The sequence below is a fragment of the Branchiostoma lanceolatum genome, chromosome 15 (genome assembly GCF_035083965.1).
Source record: "Branchiostoma lanceolatum isolate klBraLanc5 chromosome 15, klBraLanc5.hap2, whole genome shotgun sequence".
Classification (NCBI taxonomy): Eukaryota; Metazoa; Chordata; class Leptocardii; order Amphioxiformes; family Branchiostomatidae; genus Branchiostoma; species Branchiostoma lanceolatum.
Window position 1 is genome coordinate 16529774 of NC_089736.1, and position 19275 is coordinate 16549048.

Here is a 19275-nt window from a genome sequence, read left to right on the forward strand (position 1 = left end):
GTAGACCTAATGAAAGTTGCTGTACTTAGATAGATTGTACAATGTGTATCTGTCAGGAGAACAGTCAATCCTGTACTCTTATTCTATCCATTCATTACATAGTCTTTGTTTTGATATTCGACACTTTGGTGGGGACGGTTCACATACAGCTATCAAATGGGCTAAACTTAACGTTTTTCAGGGCTAAACCGGACGTGTTTTTAAACAATTGAGTCTCAAATTGTGTTAAAGATAACTGACGAACTATTGCTTCAATTTACCATGGAGTTAGGTCAGGGCTAGGAGGGAGGGCATGAAGGTAGCAATGGATGACAGTATATAATGTATTAATGCTATGTAAATATACCGCTTGAACCGGCGCCGCACAAAAGAAAGAAAAAATAGGTCAAGAAAAAATAACTACCGAATAAAGGAGAGAAATAGATCAAGTTCTTAAATTACTGGTCAGTTATGTGCGGTTAATTGGAGAAAAATAAGTAAATTGAGGTCGAAAATTACCGCAAACCCGGAAGTGAAGAAAAGCCGATGTAATGCCCAGTCACGGCGAAATGATGTATGTATGAATGTAAAAGCGGGAATTCCCCGGCGGGAAGGTAAGTCTGTGTGCGTGTGTGGTGGGCGGGGCTTATAGATACGTCATTCACCGTATTTAGATGTGATTGACACTTTATTAGGTCATAAACCCGGCGGTTACTTCCTAGTTACGTAGTAAATATTTTGTTGCCATGGTCCCGCCGACGCCGTCTTCCCATGATGCCCCGCGAGAGCAAATACTGCGCAGGCGCAGACTAAGATCTTCTTCCGGGGTCAATTCGCCGGCATGTGCAGTGCCATCAATCAATAGACAGAAATGACATTGAAACATAGCAAACGACTTCATCATGTAGCAAAATGCCTTTTTTTTCTGTTGGGGAAAAAATAAGGCCTGTTTTAGGGAAATAGATATCCGTAGTTCACAGTTGACAAATGCGCATGTCCAAAACCAAAGTAACGTAGTAAATCTATCAAAGTGTTGTGTGAAAATTTTCACAGCCCTCAATCAATAATCACAGGACTTAACTGATAACAGTGGAATTTTTTTTTTAATTATAAAATATATATAAATATATACAATAGAGAAATCTGGTTTCGCCTTTCATAATAGCCTCTGGCTAGTTTGGCAACCCTGTCATGTACATGCTGAACCAATAAATAGATGAATAGAGAAATCTTTTTTATTGTCAAGACTTTGGGAAACTTTTCTTACTTTGTAATGCTACATACACTTGACAATATGTTTAAATTGTAGCCTTTAATATATTCATATTTTCTTAATTTCACAGCAACAACTACTGTAACAAGTCATGTTGCATAGTTACAAGTAACATCATGGCACTTAAAGTGACTTGTGGATTTGCCCGTGTCGCTGTGCGACAAAGTAAGTTGCTGGGAGTTTCTGAGAATGAAAAATCTGCACAGAAGCATAGATCAGTAAGCCCTACAGTCAGATATGAAGCGTTCAAGGAGGTCTTCAAAAATGACACAAATATGACTTTGAGTTTTGAGGACTTTCAAAAAAGTGCCTCACATGTTGATAAGGTTTTCAACGGTTGGATGGGCTCCAAGTTGAATCGAGAAGACAAACTAAAGTTCCTTGACCATTTCAAAATCAACAACTGGGGAAGACTTGATTCTTCTGCAAAGGCAAAACACACCACAAACGGTCCATGCAAAGGGTGCAGTACCGAACACAAACCGTTCTGGAACCTTTACAACAAATAAATCAAGTGCCCTAAAACCAGGAAGTTACTGGACACTTATAAGGACCTCAACTGCCAACCAAGGTCTTCAATCCAGCTGGATGTGGACAAAGAATGGGGACGACAGATATTCCAGCAGGCAGACAAACTCTGCAAGAAAAAGTGCAAACGACCCCTCTCAGATGTTCTACCAGAGCTGAACATTACAAGTGCTGAACAGGAGAGAAGCAAAAGGAGGAAAACAATGCGTGAGATTATAAAACAAATTGAGAAGGCAGGCAGGAAAGAGAACAAAGACCTTTATGTTACATTTTGCAGTGGAGAATCACTGAGATCGAGAAAAGTTCGCAGACTTACAGAGGAGTTCGAAAACAGACCTGAAGCAGAGGAAAGAACGAAACGAAGGAAGGAAAGAGAGGCAGATGGAAAGCTGAAGCCGAAAGACAGATTAGGGAACTTTAGTCTCTATGCCAGCTTTGACAAGGAAAACCTGAAGAATGAGGTAATGGCATATGAAGATGACAGAACTGTCAACTGGACACAACTGGCAATGAAGCATGGAGTTAAAGACAACAATGGAAAAGTGCCAAGTAATGCAGGGCAGCTGGTAAAGCTCTGGTTGGAAAGTGAGGGAGTCAAAACTGATAGATTCAAGACCAGAACGACAAACCAAATAGTTCGCAGGGCAAGACTGCGACTTGCTACTGACCGAAAGATTTCTGTTCCGAAGAGACGCACTGAAAGCCAACTAAGTGAGGTGCTAAAAGAATGCATCAGAAATGGAGAAGTTTCCATCGGAGAGTACATTGTGCCAAAAGAGTACAAGACGTATTTTGTCAGTAAAGAAATAGGCAGGATAGAGACAAAGACTATAGTAATCCAAGGAAGAAAGCGACCTCTATTAAAGCTCAGACAGGAGCTTTTGGACAAACAGCAACCTTTTCTGCGAGAACCAAGCGACTACCACAGTATGACATCTGACCAAGTGGTGCAGAGGTTGGAAGAGTTGGGGGACCCGGAGGTGACAAATGGAAAGTCTGAAATGCAGTTAAGGGAACACTTGAAAGCTGTGGAGAATACAAGGACTCTCACTTATTGGGAAGATGGCGCCAGTTTAGCTAACCACGGATATATCCTATACCTTGTATCAACAGCATATGACAAGAAAGTCTTCCTGACTAAAGAAGAGTATTACAAGAAGCACAATGTGAATGTCAATGTCCAGGCCAAGGTGGAAAAACCAGAGCTTTATCTTATAGCGCGATGTGGAGGGTCGGATGCAGAGCAGCTGCTCTATGCAGAAACACGACGGGACGACCTCCCATCCCTGTCCATACCAGTCCAGACTGCAGACGGACGGCAAATAAGTGATAAGCTCCGCTTCTTCAAAGTAGATCAACCATCCCGCCAGGTCGAGTTTGGAAAACAGCGTGTTGGACACTATTCTTGTACATGCCCTGTAGACATGAGATCAATAGATGACTATTGGAAATGCAATCATTGTCAAAAGCCTGTAGAAAACATCAAAGACAGGCAGAGCTTCATCATGGACGGCCCAGTATCTTCTCAAAAGGCATCCCAAACCACCACTGACCCATTCCACACCATGACAAAGGAGGAGATGAAGGATGAACTCACATACAGGGGCACAGTTGACTATGCCGTGGTAGAAACAATGACCAAGAAGACCCTCAGCGACAATTTAAAGGAAACATTTCATGGAGTGAAAAGAGTCCCAACACTGTTGTACGCAAACCCGAACCAAAGTGTGGAAGAGCTAAACTTGCAGTACCCCGAGGACACAGGAAGTGAAGCCATGCACGACTCATGCAATCACACCAAAAATCTTATGGCAGAGCTAGCATCTAGAGTACCTCCAGCAGTAGCTGACATCATCAACAGGGTTAAGGAAAACCTCCTTGACAACAAAGACATAGTCAGGGCAGCTGACGTGAGATTTGCCATACTTGTCCTCCTTCATGAACTGAAACAAAACAGCGAGTAACCAAACAATCCAACTGATTGAATCACATGTCAACGTCCAACAGCTCTGCTATGCAAATGCAGAGGACCGATCTACTACTTCTGTTTACCGGATGACAAACCAGACCTTTCTACACCACCTCATGATGAAGGAATGTTTGCCTGGGCCAACACGTGTGATCACCAAGAGAAAACTTTGGGGGCACCACATACACTCATTAAGAGACCACATCCCAATTGTCTTCAGGATTGTCCCCATCAGTTCCACCATGGCAGAGAATGAAGAGCGGCAGTTCAGCACAATCAAGCGCATCACCAAGACATCGGCAAACTATTCAAACCAAGACCACATACTCACAAATGCAATCATCAGGCAATTCTACCAGCAGAAAATAGAACCACCACACAGCAATCACCAAGAAAACAGAATCTCTCAAGCAGCAAAAACTGTTTCAATGGACAGAACAAGAATCGCAATCAAACTCCTGAAGAAGTATCCGAGAGAAGCACAGACATGGTGTGAAAGGAATCCAGACTTCTTCTTCCCAGGCTACGGGGTCCACTGGCACATCGAGGAAGACTACGTAGTTCTCCATGACGGCCCAGATGACAAACACAACCCTCTTCATGGCCCAAACCTTCATCACTTCAGTTCAACATCACTCAAGCAGGAACACGACTTCCTACAACAGAAATGGATGGAATGCATCTACAAACAAGTGCCAATGCCACTCGGCATATTGTGGATATACGAAGGACAGAAGCTCATTAAGAAGGTCAGAACACCCTACCTAGACACAGATTACAACTTTACACCACAATCACACCAAAACATGCCATCCTGCCAAGATGCAGAGAGTGATGCTGAAGAGGAGGGTCGCTGTGAGGCTGAGATGGAGGGAAGTGAATCTGGGGATGAGGACGACCCGGTCATTGTGAGGGTGGAGAGAGTGGACCCTGAGCCTGACCTGGAAGAGGAGGACACATCGGCAGACACCACGCACATGTGAGTTATCCTTAATATTGGTATTACAGAATTACTTATTACATAGTTAAAATTTTTGGTATTTTCAACTTGAACTTGTATTCTGTGAAAAATGTACAACTCTTGCTTCATATTTATCATCAAAAACCATGTCTAAATTACATGTATCATTGCTGTCTATACAGGGGATCCTGTGTTCCAGTCACACCATCCCAAGGCTGCAACATGCCAGACACACCAGACAAGACTCCGTCAAGCCAAGCTTCTATACCATTGCAATGCCATGCAGACCACGCTGATACTTTGGCTGGGTAAAGAAAATTATATTTTTTACGCTAACAATATTTTATCATGTGCTTTTTACAATAACAGTGTTTTAGAGAGGCCAGAAGAATCTATCCTAATGTCATGCTTTCAACATTTACACTGACATGAAACTCAAAGTAGCAGTAGTGTTGAAAAATACAGATATCAACCTACATCAGTCTTTTCAAAACATTGTCCACATCCTTTTCTTTGTTTGTTGCCTGTCCTTGGAGCAGCATTGTGTCCACACCAGCTAAAGGTAGCAGCAGCATTGTGCAGAGTGACGTGTCAACTCCACCAAACACTCCTGTGGTCCCTGGGGAAGGTAGAAATGGGTAAGCATTTTATAAACCCTGTACATCTACAATTGTCTTAAGAAGTGAGAAAAAATTGAACCTGTAAATAGCTGTATTAATAAGTGTTTAGATATAATTCGATATCATATCACGTCTTGTTATCACTGTAACTATGCTTCTGCTTTTCACAAAGACCTGTACTTAGCTCATCAGAGCATAAACATGCAATAAATGTCTTTCATTCATTCATTCATTTATTCATTCATTCATTCATTCATTCATTCATTCATTCATTCATTCATTCATTCATTCATTCATTATTGACTTTCCATTTAATGGACAGAATCAAGTTGTTGGTCAATCAGATTTAGACCAATATATACAAACTGGTAATACAACGGTGTGATTTCTAAGAGGGAGAGAGAGCTGTTCTTAACTATGCTGTTTTTGCTTCACCAGGGGAACCGAGTGGAAAACAAAGCTGGGCAGGGCTTTAGCTGCTGTGCTGGGAGATGTGGCAATAGTCCAGCGTCTGGACAACCTAAAGGCCAGACTGAAAACATCAGGCCCCCACAGCAGATCCCTCAAAGTTGAGTATGATACACACATAGCCAAAGTCTCATGCAACCTAAGTAAGCTTTTACATGAGGACAGAGAGAATTTCCAAGCTTGGGAAAGAAGTTTCATGGCAGAGAAAGGTACGCTGCCAACAGGAACAGATGTCAGAGACAGCGAAGGTGCCTTAACGAAAGAAAAGAGGATTAGACTCACAGAGCACCTCCTGAGAAGTTTGGGCGTAAACCTACATATGATATAAGTTATGTTGTAACTGAAAAAAATCTATGGTATCCGGCCACTTTGCTGTAAGCTTTCTGCCCATCCCAAACCGCCTCACACTTACGGGCGGTATAAAAATACGGTCTGGTTTGGATTGGGTCTGACACCCCGATTCCTGTAGAAAATCCCTGTATGTTACCGCTTCCCACTGGGCGGTATAGAAAGGACGGATGGGTTTGGATTGGGTCTGACACCCAAATTCCTGGAGAAAATTCCTGTATAGGCCCAATTTAGACACAGGTTTTCTAGATGTCTGAACTGCAGATATCTGGCAGGCGACAGCTTTTTTCTGCGTCTAAACAGAAATTTTATGGTCTTAATGAGGGTTTTTCCAGATGTCGAGAAAATTTCAGCCTACACGTCCGCCCGACAACTCGGCTAGTCCCCGACAGCTTCAGCACTGGTCTAAACAGAATGTGTAGGTCCCGACATCTAAAGAACAGTTTTCTGGCTAGTTAGCAGACTTGTGTAGATCAAGTGACCCATTTTGAAGTTAACTATGGCAACTGTACTATAATTTATTCTAAAGGGGATTTATGAAATCTTTCCTGGGAGTATAAGCAATTTTCTGGTGCATTACAGGCCAGGCTATGACGCATAAGGATAAAGCACAGAGGAAACCATTTCTTACAGTGATGATCAGTAAAATTAGGCCCTCAAAGATATCAAAGTTTGTGATTCTAACAATAGTTATTGAAAGCACTACTGGGAGCAGAATTTAAGTTTGAAACACAATTTATCACAATGTATCACCACTGCATACCAACTCCACGGGTGTCCTGCAGTACTTCCTTTCAGTGTGTATGAATGCCTCCTGACATCTCTGCCCAGATGTCGGCTGATTTAGGAAAAACTGTGTCTAAATTGGGCCTATGTTACCGCTTCCCACTGGGCGGTATAGAAAGGACGGCTGGGTTTGGATTGGGTCTGACACCCCGATTCCTGTAGAAAATCCCTGTATGTTACCGCTTCCCACTGGGCGGTATAAAAATACGGTCTGGTTTGGATTGGGTCTGACCCCCCAATTCCTGTAGAAAATCCCTGTATGTTACCGCTTCCCACTTGTTAGGATGGGACCTGACATCTCAATTTGATGTTTGTGTATATAATTATAATATATGAATGATTTGATTTTTTTAAAGAAGTGCATCATCATCATGATAGTACTATACGTGGGGTGATCAATAAGTCCTCGGCCTCACCCAGAAATAAGACGCACAGCTCAAAATTTGGGAAATAATTATGTAGTATGAAGTCTTTTATGTATGTCTACCAAGTTTCAAATCGTCGTGATCATTACTTTGCAGACGGCACTCAGTAACATTAGGTGAGGTAGAAGGATACAAACATGGACAATTGAGCTGTGACCTGAGGTGTGCTGGCCAACTTGCTCTGCTGAAAGTCGGATACCCACTTCTTTTTAGTTGAAATAAGAAGGGAATCTTCATCAAACATTTTGACAATGTCTTCGGAGATTTTATGCCAATTCTTGGCCCGAGGAACACGACCCACACATCTCTGATCAGAGTTCAACATTGTTTTTCTCATCACTTACCTACTAGTTTTCAAATGGACGTCGACTAAAAGATATTGACCACAATAATTTGAAGTTTGGTGGATATTGCTAAAACATGTCATACTACATAATTATGCCCCGAAATTTGAGATGTGGACCTTATTTCTGTGTGAGGCCGAGAACTTATTGATCACCCCTCGTATGTAGTACATTAAACTATTCAGTATATTATTTTTGATACCTTCTGGTATTCCATGTACATGTAATTTACTTGATGGCTTGTTTTTTGTACATACTATGATGTCTTTGAATACATGCACATTTATTTCTGTGCCAGAAAGGAAAGAAGACCCTACCCCAGTGCTACCGTCCAGTGCGTGGACCCAGCTGTGCTCCAGCACCTGAGATCTCACCTAAGAGCGTCAACACCACTGAAGGAATCATCGGCCTGTGTACGATATTCAAGAGAGGGATAGAGATAGATTTTCAATATATATTTTGTATTTGATATTGATTGCATATTGTAAGTAATGTAAAGTGCCATGTTGTAATACTTTGGTGACTCTTTTAATCAAATATGTTTATCATTTTAGGTCATAGCTTATTGTCCTGAATAAAGTTTAAATATAATATGGATATGTAAAACTTTAAACCAGAGAATAAATATAAATAAACATGGCCTAGTAACTAACAGACATGTTATAGTTGTGCATGGGATCCTGGCTATAAAGTAATAACTTGTGAACAATAAAGACAATACACATGTGACTGAATCTTTTGTGCCATAGCCTCACTGCAACTATCGGGTTAAAATTCGATACATATTAGGATATGTCATAACTTGCACACAAGTGTTATATAATAACACTTGTGTGCAAATTATGACATATCCTAATATAGGATATTCTGTTTGTCATATGTTGGTGGGAAGGGTTAAAAAAAGGTCTACCATAACTGATTAAAAGGCATTTAGACTCACAAAGGAGGTTCCTTGGACTCACTTAGGGCCCTGTCGTTCTGAGGACAAAACATCCTGCAAACAGTAGAAATACAAAATTGTTGTTAAAATAGTGGGAGGGGGGCGATGTCTCCAGCACGCGCAATCATCCGCCTAGATCAGCGGAATGTTAAATTCTTCTTCGTATTTCATCGCATAATATGATAATACAATTTCAAAACCTTCATATACATTTCTGAGGCATACTTAACATCTTACAACGGGTCAGCAACCAAGTTCAGGGCGTCCGGTGCGCGACGGCACCCCTCCCCCTCCAAAAAAAACGCCAAGTATCTTAAGGTCAAAGGGTCAGGTCAAAGGTTTATAGGAAGAACTTATGATCTGTGGAACGGGGGGACATGTAAGAGCAAAGCCTATAGATTGATAATAGTCGCATGTTCTTGGATCACGAACAGAACCAGAATGAACTAGAGATAAATATTAGCTTGTTCAGCAAATATGAACAGGTTTGCGTTTCAGTGTAACTAATGTGGGGGGAAATGAACATAACTAGAAAGGTAACAGTTGTAAAGTAAATAGTTAAAATACGTCATACGTCATATTTCACTTCATCTCTATCCCCTGCAAAATCTTAAAAACTGACTGTTCTGAAATGGAATATTTTTGTAAAACCCACCCACTTTTCCGGTGGTACCTTCAGTTGAAAAGAACATTTTCACTAAAACCTTTTGCATAATTACCCCACTTTTGAATTTCACGTAAGAAAGAAGTGCGGTAAGTTTCGGTCCCTTAGCAGCTTGCCACGGAACTGCAGGGGTGTTTATGTTAAGAAATCTTTCAAACAGGATTGCAGAATACAGTAACGATATATTACCATGCACTATGGTGTGCAGGAAGCTTAGACAAAGATGTACATTAGTTGAAGAAGCTGTCATCTGCGCTGCATGGTGATTTGTGAAGTGAATCCGTCACTATTGCCCTTAAACCGTTATCATAAACATTAATATGTCAGCAGAGACCCAAGTCTGTCACCCTTGCCCCTTATCTGTCACGAAAGCCTTTAATCCCTCAGCGTTGTCCTTATCCCGTCATCATAGCTCTTAATCTCTCACCATCATCCTTAAACCGTCACCATAGCCCTTAATCCGCGACCTTTGCCCTTAATCCGTCACCACAATCCTTAATCCGTCGCCCTTTTACTTAATCTGTGATCGTTCCTCTTAATCCGTCATCCTTGCCCTTAATCTGTAATCATTTCCCTTAATCCGCCATCCTTACCCTTAATCCGTCACCTTAGTCCTTAATCCGTCACCCTTTCCCTTAATCTGTACTCATTTCCCCTAATCCGCCATCATTACCCTTTATCCGTCGCCTTAGACCTTAATCCGTTACCCTTTCCCTTAATCTGTACTCATTTCCCTTAATCCGCCATCCTTACACTCAATCTGTAATCATTTCCCTTAATCCGCCATCATTACCCTTAATCCGTCACCTTAGTCCTTAATCCGTTACCCTTTCCCTTAATCTGTACTCATTTCCCTTAATCCGCCATTCTTACCCTTAATCCGTCACCTTAGTCCTTAATCCGTTACCCTTTCCCTTAATCTGTACTCATTTCCCTTAAACCGCCATTCTTACCCTTAATCCGTCGCCTTAGTCTTTACTCCGTTACCCTTTGCCTTAATCTGTACTCATTTCCCTTAATCCGCCATTCTTACCCTTAATTCGTCACTTTAGTCCTTTACCCTTTCTCTTAATCTGTAATTATTTCCCTTAATCCGCCATTCTTACCCTTAATCCGTCGCCTTAGTCTTTCTTTACTCCGTTACCCTTTGCCTTAATCTGTACTCATTTCCCTTAATCCGCCATTCTTATCCTTAATTCGTCACCTTAGTCCTTAATCCGTTAACTTTTCTCATAATCTGTACTCATTTCCCTTAATCCACCATCCTTACCCTTAATCTGTCACTTTATCCCTTAATCCGTCACCCTAGCCCTTAATCCGTTGCCCTTGACCTTCATCAGCCATCCTTCCCCTTAATCCGTCACCATCACCCTTAAACCGTCACCATAGCCCTTAATCCGCGACCTTTGCCCTTAATCCGTCACCACAATCCTTAATCCATCACTCTTTCACTTAATCTCTTATCATTCCTCTTTAATCCGTCATCCTTGCCCTTAATCTGTAATAATTTCCCTTAATCCGCCAACCTTACCCTTAATCCGTCGCCTTAGTCCTTAATCCGTTACCCTTTACCTTAATCTGTACTCATTTCCCTTAATCCGCCATCATTACCCTGAATCCGTCGCCTTAGTCCTTAATCCGTTACCCTTCGCTTTGATCTGTAATCATTTCCCTTAATCCGCCATCCTTACCCTTAATTCATCAACCTAGCCCTTAATCCGTTACCCTTTCCCATAATCTTTACTTATTTCCTTTAATCCGCCATTCTTACCCTTAATCTGTCACTTTATCCCTTAATCCGTTACCCTAGCCCTTAATCCGTTGCCCTTGACCTTCATCAGCCATCTTTGCTCTTAATCCGTCACCATCACCCTTAAACCATCATTATAGCCCTTAATCCGCGACCTTTGCCCTTAATCCGTCACCACAATCCTTAATCCGTCACCCTTTCGCTTAATCTGTAATCATTTCCCTTAATCCGTCATCTTTACCCTTAATCCGTCAACTTAGTCCTTAATCCGTTACCTTTCCCTTAAGCTGTAATCATTTCCCCTTATCCGCCATCCTTACCCTCAATCTGTAATCATTTCCCTTAATCCGCCATCCTTTCCCTTAATCCGTCACCCTGGCCCTTAATCCGTTGCCCTTGACCTTTATCATCCATCCTTGCTCTTAATCCGTCTCCATAACCCTTAATTTGTCACGAAAGCCTTGATCCCTCACAGTGGTTGCCCTCAATCAGTCACGTCGCCATAACCCTTAATCCGTCACCATAGCCGTTAATCTGTCACCCGATAACCTAATCCGTCACCTTTTCCCTTAATCTGTCATCCTTACCCTTAATCCGTCACCATAACCTTAATTAATCCATAACCCTAACCATAATCCGTTACTCTTGCCCTTAATCCATCGTCAATGTTACATCTTGTTATGACCAAATTTTAGGTCTTTTAGGCAATATAGTACATAGATATAGACCACAAATGGTATGACATGTTAGCAAAGTTGGGATGGTGCCATTGTGATGGAAACTTTGACTGGGTATCAATTTTAAGCCCTGTTTCCGAGTTAATGACTTCTCCAGGCACAGCAACATGGATGCACCCATGGGAGTATCAGTTACAGGGTACTGGTCTGGTGGGCGGACAGAAGGACACAGCTGCAGACACAGTCTAGTGCCGTGGCCACAGTGTCTAGACGTATGAGAACAAAGGGCGTTTCTTGTGTTAGAAAACAACTCATTTCTAGCAGATAATATGGAGATTTCTAAACTCTAATCGAAAGTTGTGACAACATGGTGAGCAAGAAGGGATGTATCACCCCCATGTCAGCAGTGGAAACAACAACGGGGAAGCACGGCCAGAAGAGACTGGAAGAATATGGACTGTTTGAAAATAGCAACACCAGACGTTTGTTCATTAATCTCCAAGGCAGGAAAAGTTGTTGCACGTTCCGCAGACAGGACTCGACTATGGAAATTTAGATTCTGAGACTGGAAGGACAAATAACACCAGAGTCGATCTGTACAGAACTGAGGTAAGAGGCGTCTGTTTCTGTTTTTGTGCAGGTAGGTCTTTTCAGTTTTTATGTTAACGTTACGCTTTTGTGGTCATTTCAGATACCTTTCATGGCAAGGTAGAGATTTCGGCAAGTAGCCATTTTCGAAACCATCTCGACGTATGTTTGATATTCAGAATTGCTGTTAAAAGTGTTATTGAAACTTTTTAGGTTTGATGAAAAATGAGCAATAACTTAGCAGCCTAGAATTTAGAAATACGTCGCATTCATCCACGTTTCAAAATCATGTGCCATACAAACGTTGAAATTTCAGAACTAATTCTAGTATGTCGCATGTCCACGTATAAGAACTAATTCCAATACAACTTATTTGTACACATTTAAAAATCTACATCCCCGACAAATGTAGACTGTTACAGTAGAAAAACTACAAATGTAGAAAATAATAATACGTCGCACTCGTCCACGTATGAAAATCATACGCCTGACAGATGTAGAAATTCCAAAACTAATTCCAGTACATCTCACCCCTGACAAATGTAGCATTAACTGAAGACAAAGTACAAATGTTCAAAAAAACGTCCCATCGTCCACGTATGAAAACCATAAATCATATGCCCGAAAAACGTAGAAATGCAATTCTAGTACATCTTTTTGTCAGGTATGAAAATGTGCAAAGCCCCCCCCCCCTGACAAATTAATTTAGAATTAGTTGTGTAGTTAGAAAAAATTATACGTCGCATGTATCATCCACGTATTAAAATTTTACGCCTGACAAACGTAAAAATTCCAAAACTAATTCCAGTACATCTCATTTGTCCACGTTTGAAAACCTCAACCCCCGACAATTGTAGAATTAGCTGAAGATAAATTAAAAATGTAGAAAAATGATACGTCGCATTTGTTCACGTGTAAAAAACATAAAAAACTAGAAAGGCAACATTTGCGGGAGCAAATGCAACTTGTTTCGCCCATTTCCCTCCCCACGCAAAAATCGACTGTGGCATAGAGGCTAACGTTTGTTGCATGTCTGCAATGTTGGTATTTGAATGAATAATTGAATTGAAGACCAGTCAGAAATGGATCTCTCCCAATTTGAAACCCTATGCATGGATGGGCTCTTCCAGGCATCCATATTCATATGCTATTATTTTTTTAGTACAACGCTACGCCACACATTTTGTTTAATGCGCTATCGATCAGCGCCGATATTCAAGACTTCCCCGCGGCCCGATATAGTGTAGACATGTAACAGGGGTTTACGTAAGGAGGTTGAAAATTCTTACTGATTAACGTCATTTTTAGCCAAAAACTTTAAACAACTACTCAAAGCAAGCTCAACGTAAATTTTCACGCACTTCACAACTCTCTATTGTTAATGTTAATGTTATTGTCAACGTCCCGACACGGGATGTTTCCTAAGGTGGGAAACGTTGGGTACTTTGTGTGCACTATTGTGCGCACTAGTGTCCAATCTTGGTGACAGAGGGGTAGAAAATTCGTGTACATAGCGAGGAAATGTCAGGTTTTACCATAGTGTCCAAGCTTGCGAACTTGTAGAAATCTTTGTTTCCATGCAGTGTTAAAATAAGAAAAACACCGTGTGTGTCGAAAAATACCACCAGAAAAGTTTTGAACCTTCCACTCAATTGCACTTACATAACTTCAGTAGGACACAACAATAACTTACAACACAAGGATGTGAGCCAGGGAGTAGTGAAGTTGTGTCTGCACCTGTCAGAGTACTAGTAGTGCCCCTAATTAAATTGACTATTTCAACCAATCAGGTTGAGCTTGATAAATCTGCGCTCTCTCATTGGCTGACCGAATTAGTCAACCCGGCCAGATGAATAAAGATGTGACCTATAGGTCAGTGACCCCATATGAGGAAAATAGCCGATCTTCTTCCCAAAACACCCTCTAAAATCGCATTTCGAAGTATTGTATGCCAAAAGTGCGAATGGGATTCTTTAAATATTTGTTCAATGTACCACCATAGCAAATTTCAGGTCATTTGGATGTATTTCCAGAGCACAGGAGGCCAAAATGTACGTTTTTGGTCAGAAAAACCTCAATAAAATCAAGTTCGAGGTCAATATCGAAAAAAATTTAAAAAATGCTCCCAGGGTATTTACCTACTCTACATGTATACCAAATTTCAGCTCAGTTGGTCCAGGGACGACCGAGCTGAGTCGATTACAAGATAAAACAGGAGAAAGAAACCATACGAACACAATATATTGCGCCCAACAGTATGTTGGGCTCAACATAATTACAAATGTAGAAAAAAAAGGATACGGCGCATTCGTCCAATTCTTAAAGTATCAGTTATACCCCCATTCCACTTGGACGGCGCTTTCGCCGCGCTCTCACGGCGACATAAGGACCCCATTCCAAGTCACAACACGGTTACGGGGGGCAAATGACCCATATCTTTAGTTCGAAATATTTCGAAATATGAAATAAACCTATCTGGCTATCTATATTTCAAATCTATTAAAAAAAATTATCTCTTTTGACAGTCACTTTCGAAATGTTTGCAAATGATCAGAACAACTTCTGAAACATAGTATTCTCGTATTTTCTTTTGTTAGAAACATTTATGAATACTTATAAAGATTTGTAATTAATAAAACAATAATTCGAAGATATAATAAATACCATTAAAAAAACGTAAAATTGACCAGATCGCCGTGAGAGTGCCGAACTCCTGGAAAACGTGCTCAAGTGGAATCTCTACGGCGACCCAAAATCTCAAATGCAGCAACCTTTTATGAGCGACCAAAGATTTCACAGATAACTCAATTCGATCAACGGAATGGGGGCCTAAATTAGTAAAAGTCCGTCAAAACTACCTGCGCAACTCCAATTTCACCTGTGCTAGCATGCAGATGTTGAGCCCTACACGTACACTCTTCACTCACCTTAGTTACAGGATAAGAGGTCAAATTCCTAGGGACCCAAAATTGTGAAATTGCTTATCAGTTTCACGCATATTTAACTCCAAATGTTGTTTTCCTAGCTAAAGATAAAATTAGTACAATTTTACCTGTACTAAAATGCGAATTTCGAGCCCTATTTTTTTAATCGAACTCCAAAACCTTGAAGTAAGTATAACACGCCATATTCGTAGGTACTAAGAAATATGTCAAACAGCTTATCAGTGTCACATACATTCTAAATTTTGTTTCCCTGTGGCTGTAGGACCTAGCAACTACATGACTAACATGCCACCGCCAACTACTTTGAAAAAGAAAAGCCAATCATGATTTTGGAATAGTCTAATTCAAGTCAATAATTCAAGAGGTTAAATCGACCGAAGATGTCTACCGTCTTCAGAGACGACAAGAACCAAAGAAGAGAGCATTCAGGTTGATATGTTTCTGTATGTTTTTTTCTCGATCCCTGCACAGGTCACCTATACCGGACTACAAGGTCATCCGGGGCACCCGGTATCCACGTGCACTAGGGAGGAACAATCCAGGCCTGGAACAATCTGGCCGTTTCCCACACAGACTCTAACCGCAGCAGGGGAGGTCGCCGGAGACCTTCCACTGCCGGACCAGCATCAAAGCCGTGTTACAATGATTGTGCTGTTACAACCAGACATTACCTGACACGATTTAGAGAATGCACACACTGGCGTGCACATGTTGTCCACTTTATTTGATTCAAACGAATACGTATTGTCTATTTTGTTGTTTATTTTAGTGTGCAACTTTTAGAAGCTGATTTTGCATGTATAACGTTATGAAAGAAAATACTCTTATACCCAACATAAGTGGCAAAAATCACCCCTCCGGTCAAAATGGTCACACCCAACCCAAAACTAGGAAAAATATGGGAAACCAACATTAGCGACAAAAACCAACCCTAATATTATTGATTACAACACTTTCTAATCCAACATCACATTAAATGACAAATCTATATTAACCCTCTATCGTTTGGGATCTTGTCGTCCCTTACTTTTCGACAAGACCACAACAACATGATGCTCAGTGGACCTTGCTCGTCCTTTAGTACAGTGGGCCTTGTGTCCATTTGTGCCAACGGCAAGGTCACAACACCACCACACTAATAACATTCATCTCTTACACCTAACATTAGTGGCAAAGATCACCCCTGTCAAAATGGTCACACCCAACCCAAAACAAAGCAAAATATAGGGAACCAACATTAGCGACAAAAAAAACACCAATATTATTGATTCCAGCACTTTCTAATCCAACATCACATTAAATAACAAATCTTTATTAACCCTCTATCGTTGGGGATCTTGTCGTCCCTTACTTTTCGACAAGACCACAACAACATGATGCTCAGTGGACCTTGCTCGTCCTTTAGTACAGTGGGCCTTGTGTCCATTTGTGCCAACGGCAAGGTCACAACACCACCACACTAATAACATTAATCTCTTACACCTAACATTAGTGGCAAAAACTACCCCTCCGGTCAAAATGGTCACACCCAACCCAAAACTCAGAAAAATATAGGGAACCAACATTAGCGACAAAAAACACCCCCAATATTATTGATTCCAACACTTTCTAATCCAACATCACATTAAATAACAAATCTTTATTAACCCTCTATCGTTGGGGATCTTGTCGTCCCCTACTTTTCGACAAGACCACAACAACATGATGCTCAGTGGACCTTGCTCGTCCTTTAGTACAGCGGGCCTTGTGTCCATTTGTGCCAACGGCAAGGTCACAACACCACCACACTAATAACATTCATCTCTTACACCTAACATTAGTGGCAAAAACTACCCCTCCGGTCAAAATGGTCACACCCAACCCAAAACTCAGAAAAATATAGGGAACCAACATTAGCGACAAAAAACACCCCCAATATTATTGATTCCAACACTTTCTAATCCAACATCACATTAAATAACAAATCTTTATTAACCCTCTATCGTTGGGGATCTTGTCGTCCCCTACTTTTCGACAAGACCACAACAACATGATGCTCAGTGGACCTTGCTCGTCCTTTAGTACAGTGGGCCTTGTGTCCATTTGTGCCAACGGCAAGGTCACAACACCACCACACTAATAACATTCATCTCTTACACCTAACATAAGTGGAAAGAACCACCCCTCCGGTCAAAATGGTCACACCCAACCCAAAACTAGGAAAATATAGGGAACCAACATTAGCGACAAAAACCACCCCCAATATTATCGATTTCAACACTTTCTAATCCAACATCACATTAAATAACAAATCTTTATTAACCCTCTATCGTTGGGGATCTTGTCGTCCCCTACTTTTCGACAAGACCACAACAACATGATGCTCAGTGGACCTTGCTCGTCCTTTAGTACAGTGGGCCTTGTGTCCATTTGTGCCAACGGCAAGGTCACAACACCACCACACTAATAACATTCATCTCTTACACCTAACATAAGTGGCAAGAACCACCCCTCCGGTCAAAATGGTCACACCCAACCCAAAACTAGGAAAATATAGGGAACCAACATTAGCGACAAAAACCACCCCCAATATTATCGATTTCAACACTTTCTAATCCAACATCACATTAAATAACAAATCTTTATTAACCCTCTATCGTTGGGGATCTTGTCGTCCCCTACTTTCCGACAAGACCTCAACAACATGATGCTCAGTGGACCTTGCTCGTCCTTTAGTACAGTGGGCCTTGTGTCCATTTGTGCCAACGGCAAGGTCACAACACCGCCACACTAATAACTTCCATCTATCACACCCACACATTAGTGAAAACAACATCCCTCCAGTAAAAATGGTCACACCCAACCCAAAGCAAGAAAAAATTAGCAAGAAAACAAAAAAAAAAGAAAACTAGGAAGAAAAACACCCCTCCGTCAAAATAGTCACACCCAACATTAGCGAAAAGAAACACCCCTCCCAATAAAATGGTCACATCCAACATGGCCGCCCCCATCCTTGGATGCAAAAACAGAACAGGTTTTGCTATCGCAAACCTGTAATAAACAGATTTGTTTTGCTGTCCTCAAAAGTGTTGACTCAAGTTCTTCATAAATGTTACAATGTCGATATGAAATAAACTTCATCAAAGCAAGGTCATTATAGATCAAAGTAACGTTACATGTTAAGTTAACTCGGAGTCTGGGTGTGTATTCAAACAATTGTATATTGTTTGTCGTGTTGCTAAAACACAACAATTTTAAATCATCGTTATTCACACTTTCATTATCCGCGATTGAGATCCCTGTGAAGTATAAAACATTAAAGTTATTCTCCTCAAACTGGTGCAATTAAACTACGAACTGCAAACAATCTTACCTTTTTTTTGGTCACGAACCAGCTTTCTTTATGCTTGAGCACAAACAGAGTCTTGTGTCCTTTCCTTTCACTGTTCGGCCATCTTGGAAATGGAGTCCGGGGGGGGTGCACCAATTATCTCACCAGGGGAAATTAGCGCGCGATTCGGATGTAAAACAGAGGCGGGACCGGAGGGCGGTGCAGGGCAGGCAATTATCACTTAAATTAATGCATATTTACAAGCAACAGGCTCGCACTTGGTTCATTACAATATTTAAATTCATTTAAATGAGGTATTTGGTGAGAATGGCATGAACAACCAGTGGGTAACCTTAGTGGCGCAGAGTTGGCCGGCGATTGGAGCTTTTATTGCACCCTACCCTGTGTTACAAAGGATACATAAAAAACGGAATGATGCTGATTTCACATATCCTGTTTCTGCTCTATAGGTGTCGATTGGTATAGTAACATAATAACAGCCAATCTACATCTGAGATATAATTTAATACACATGTGCATGATAGTGACACAAAGGAATTCTAGAAGCTAAGACTGTATAAAATATCAACAAGGCAATCATTTTTCAAATACAGGTATATTTCTGATCAACCAGAATTACTTCATTATTATATTGTACAGTATACAAGTTGAATAACGAGGTTTCTAAAAAAAGGGTTTT

The 19275-nt window shown here is 41.0% G+C and overlaps 1 protein-coding gene and 1 long non-coding RNA gene across 3 annotated transcripts; one reads left to right on the forward strand and one right to left on the reverse strand.

Annotated features, from left to right (window-relative positions):
• The first annotated feature begins 1224 nt into the window (after positions 1-1224).
• On the forward strand, positions 1225-8435 carry LOC136420376 (uncharacterized). 2 transcript variants are annotated; one of them, XM_066407256.1, is made up of 4 exons: positions 1225-4728; positions 4893-5018; positions 5250-5348; positions 5769-8435. In XM_066407256.1, the coding sequence occupies exons 1-4, from the start codon at positions 3836-3838 to the stop codon at positions 6124-6126; spliced, it is 1476 nt and encodes a 491-aa protein (XP_066263353.1). In that variant the 5' UTR covers positions 1225-3835; the 3' UTR covers positions 6127-8435. Both variants share the same exon structure in this region; 1 of them encodes a protein (XP_066263353.1).
• On the reverse strand, positions 5195-8938 carry LOC136420378 (uncharacterized). The gene is made up of 4 exons (XR_010753195.1): positions 8879-8938; positions 8642-8695; positions 8019-8110; positions 5195-5329 (listed from the first exon to the last, which is right to left on the reverse strand). It is a non-coding gene; the product is annotated as an uncharacterized lncRNA (long non-coding RNA).
• Between the last annotated feature and the right edge of the window lie 10337 nt (positions 8939-19275).

Excerpts from the sequence above, each read along its gene's own strand:
- LOC136420376 (XM_066407256.1), top strand. The coding sequence starts at position 3,836 with ATGACAAACCAGACCTTTCTACACCACCTCATGATGAAGGAATGTTTG. Across the intron at positions 4,729-4,892 it reads TCGGCAGACACCACGCACAT|GGGATCCTGTGTTCCAGTCA; the intron begins GTGAGTTATCCT and ends CTGTCTATACAG. Across the intron at positions 5,349-5,768 it reads CCTGGGGAAGGTAGAAATGG|GGGAACCGAGTGGAAAACAA; the intron begins GTAAGCATTTTA and ends TTGCTTCACCAG.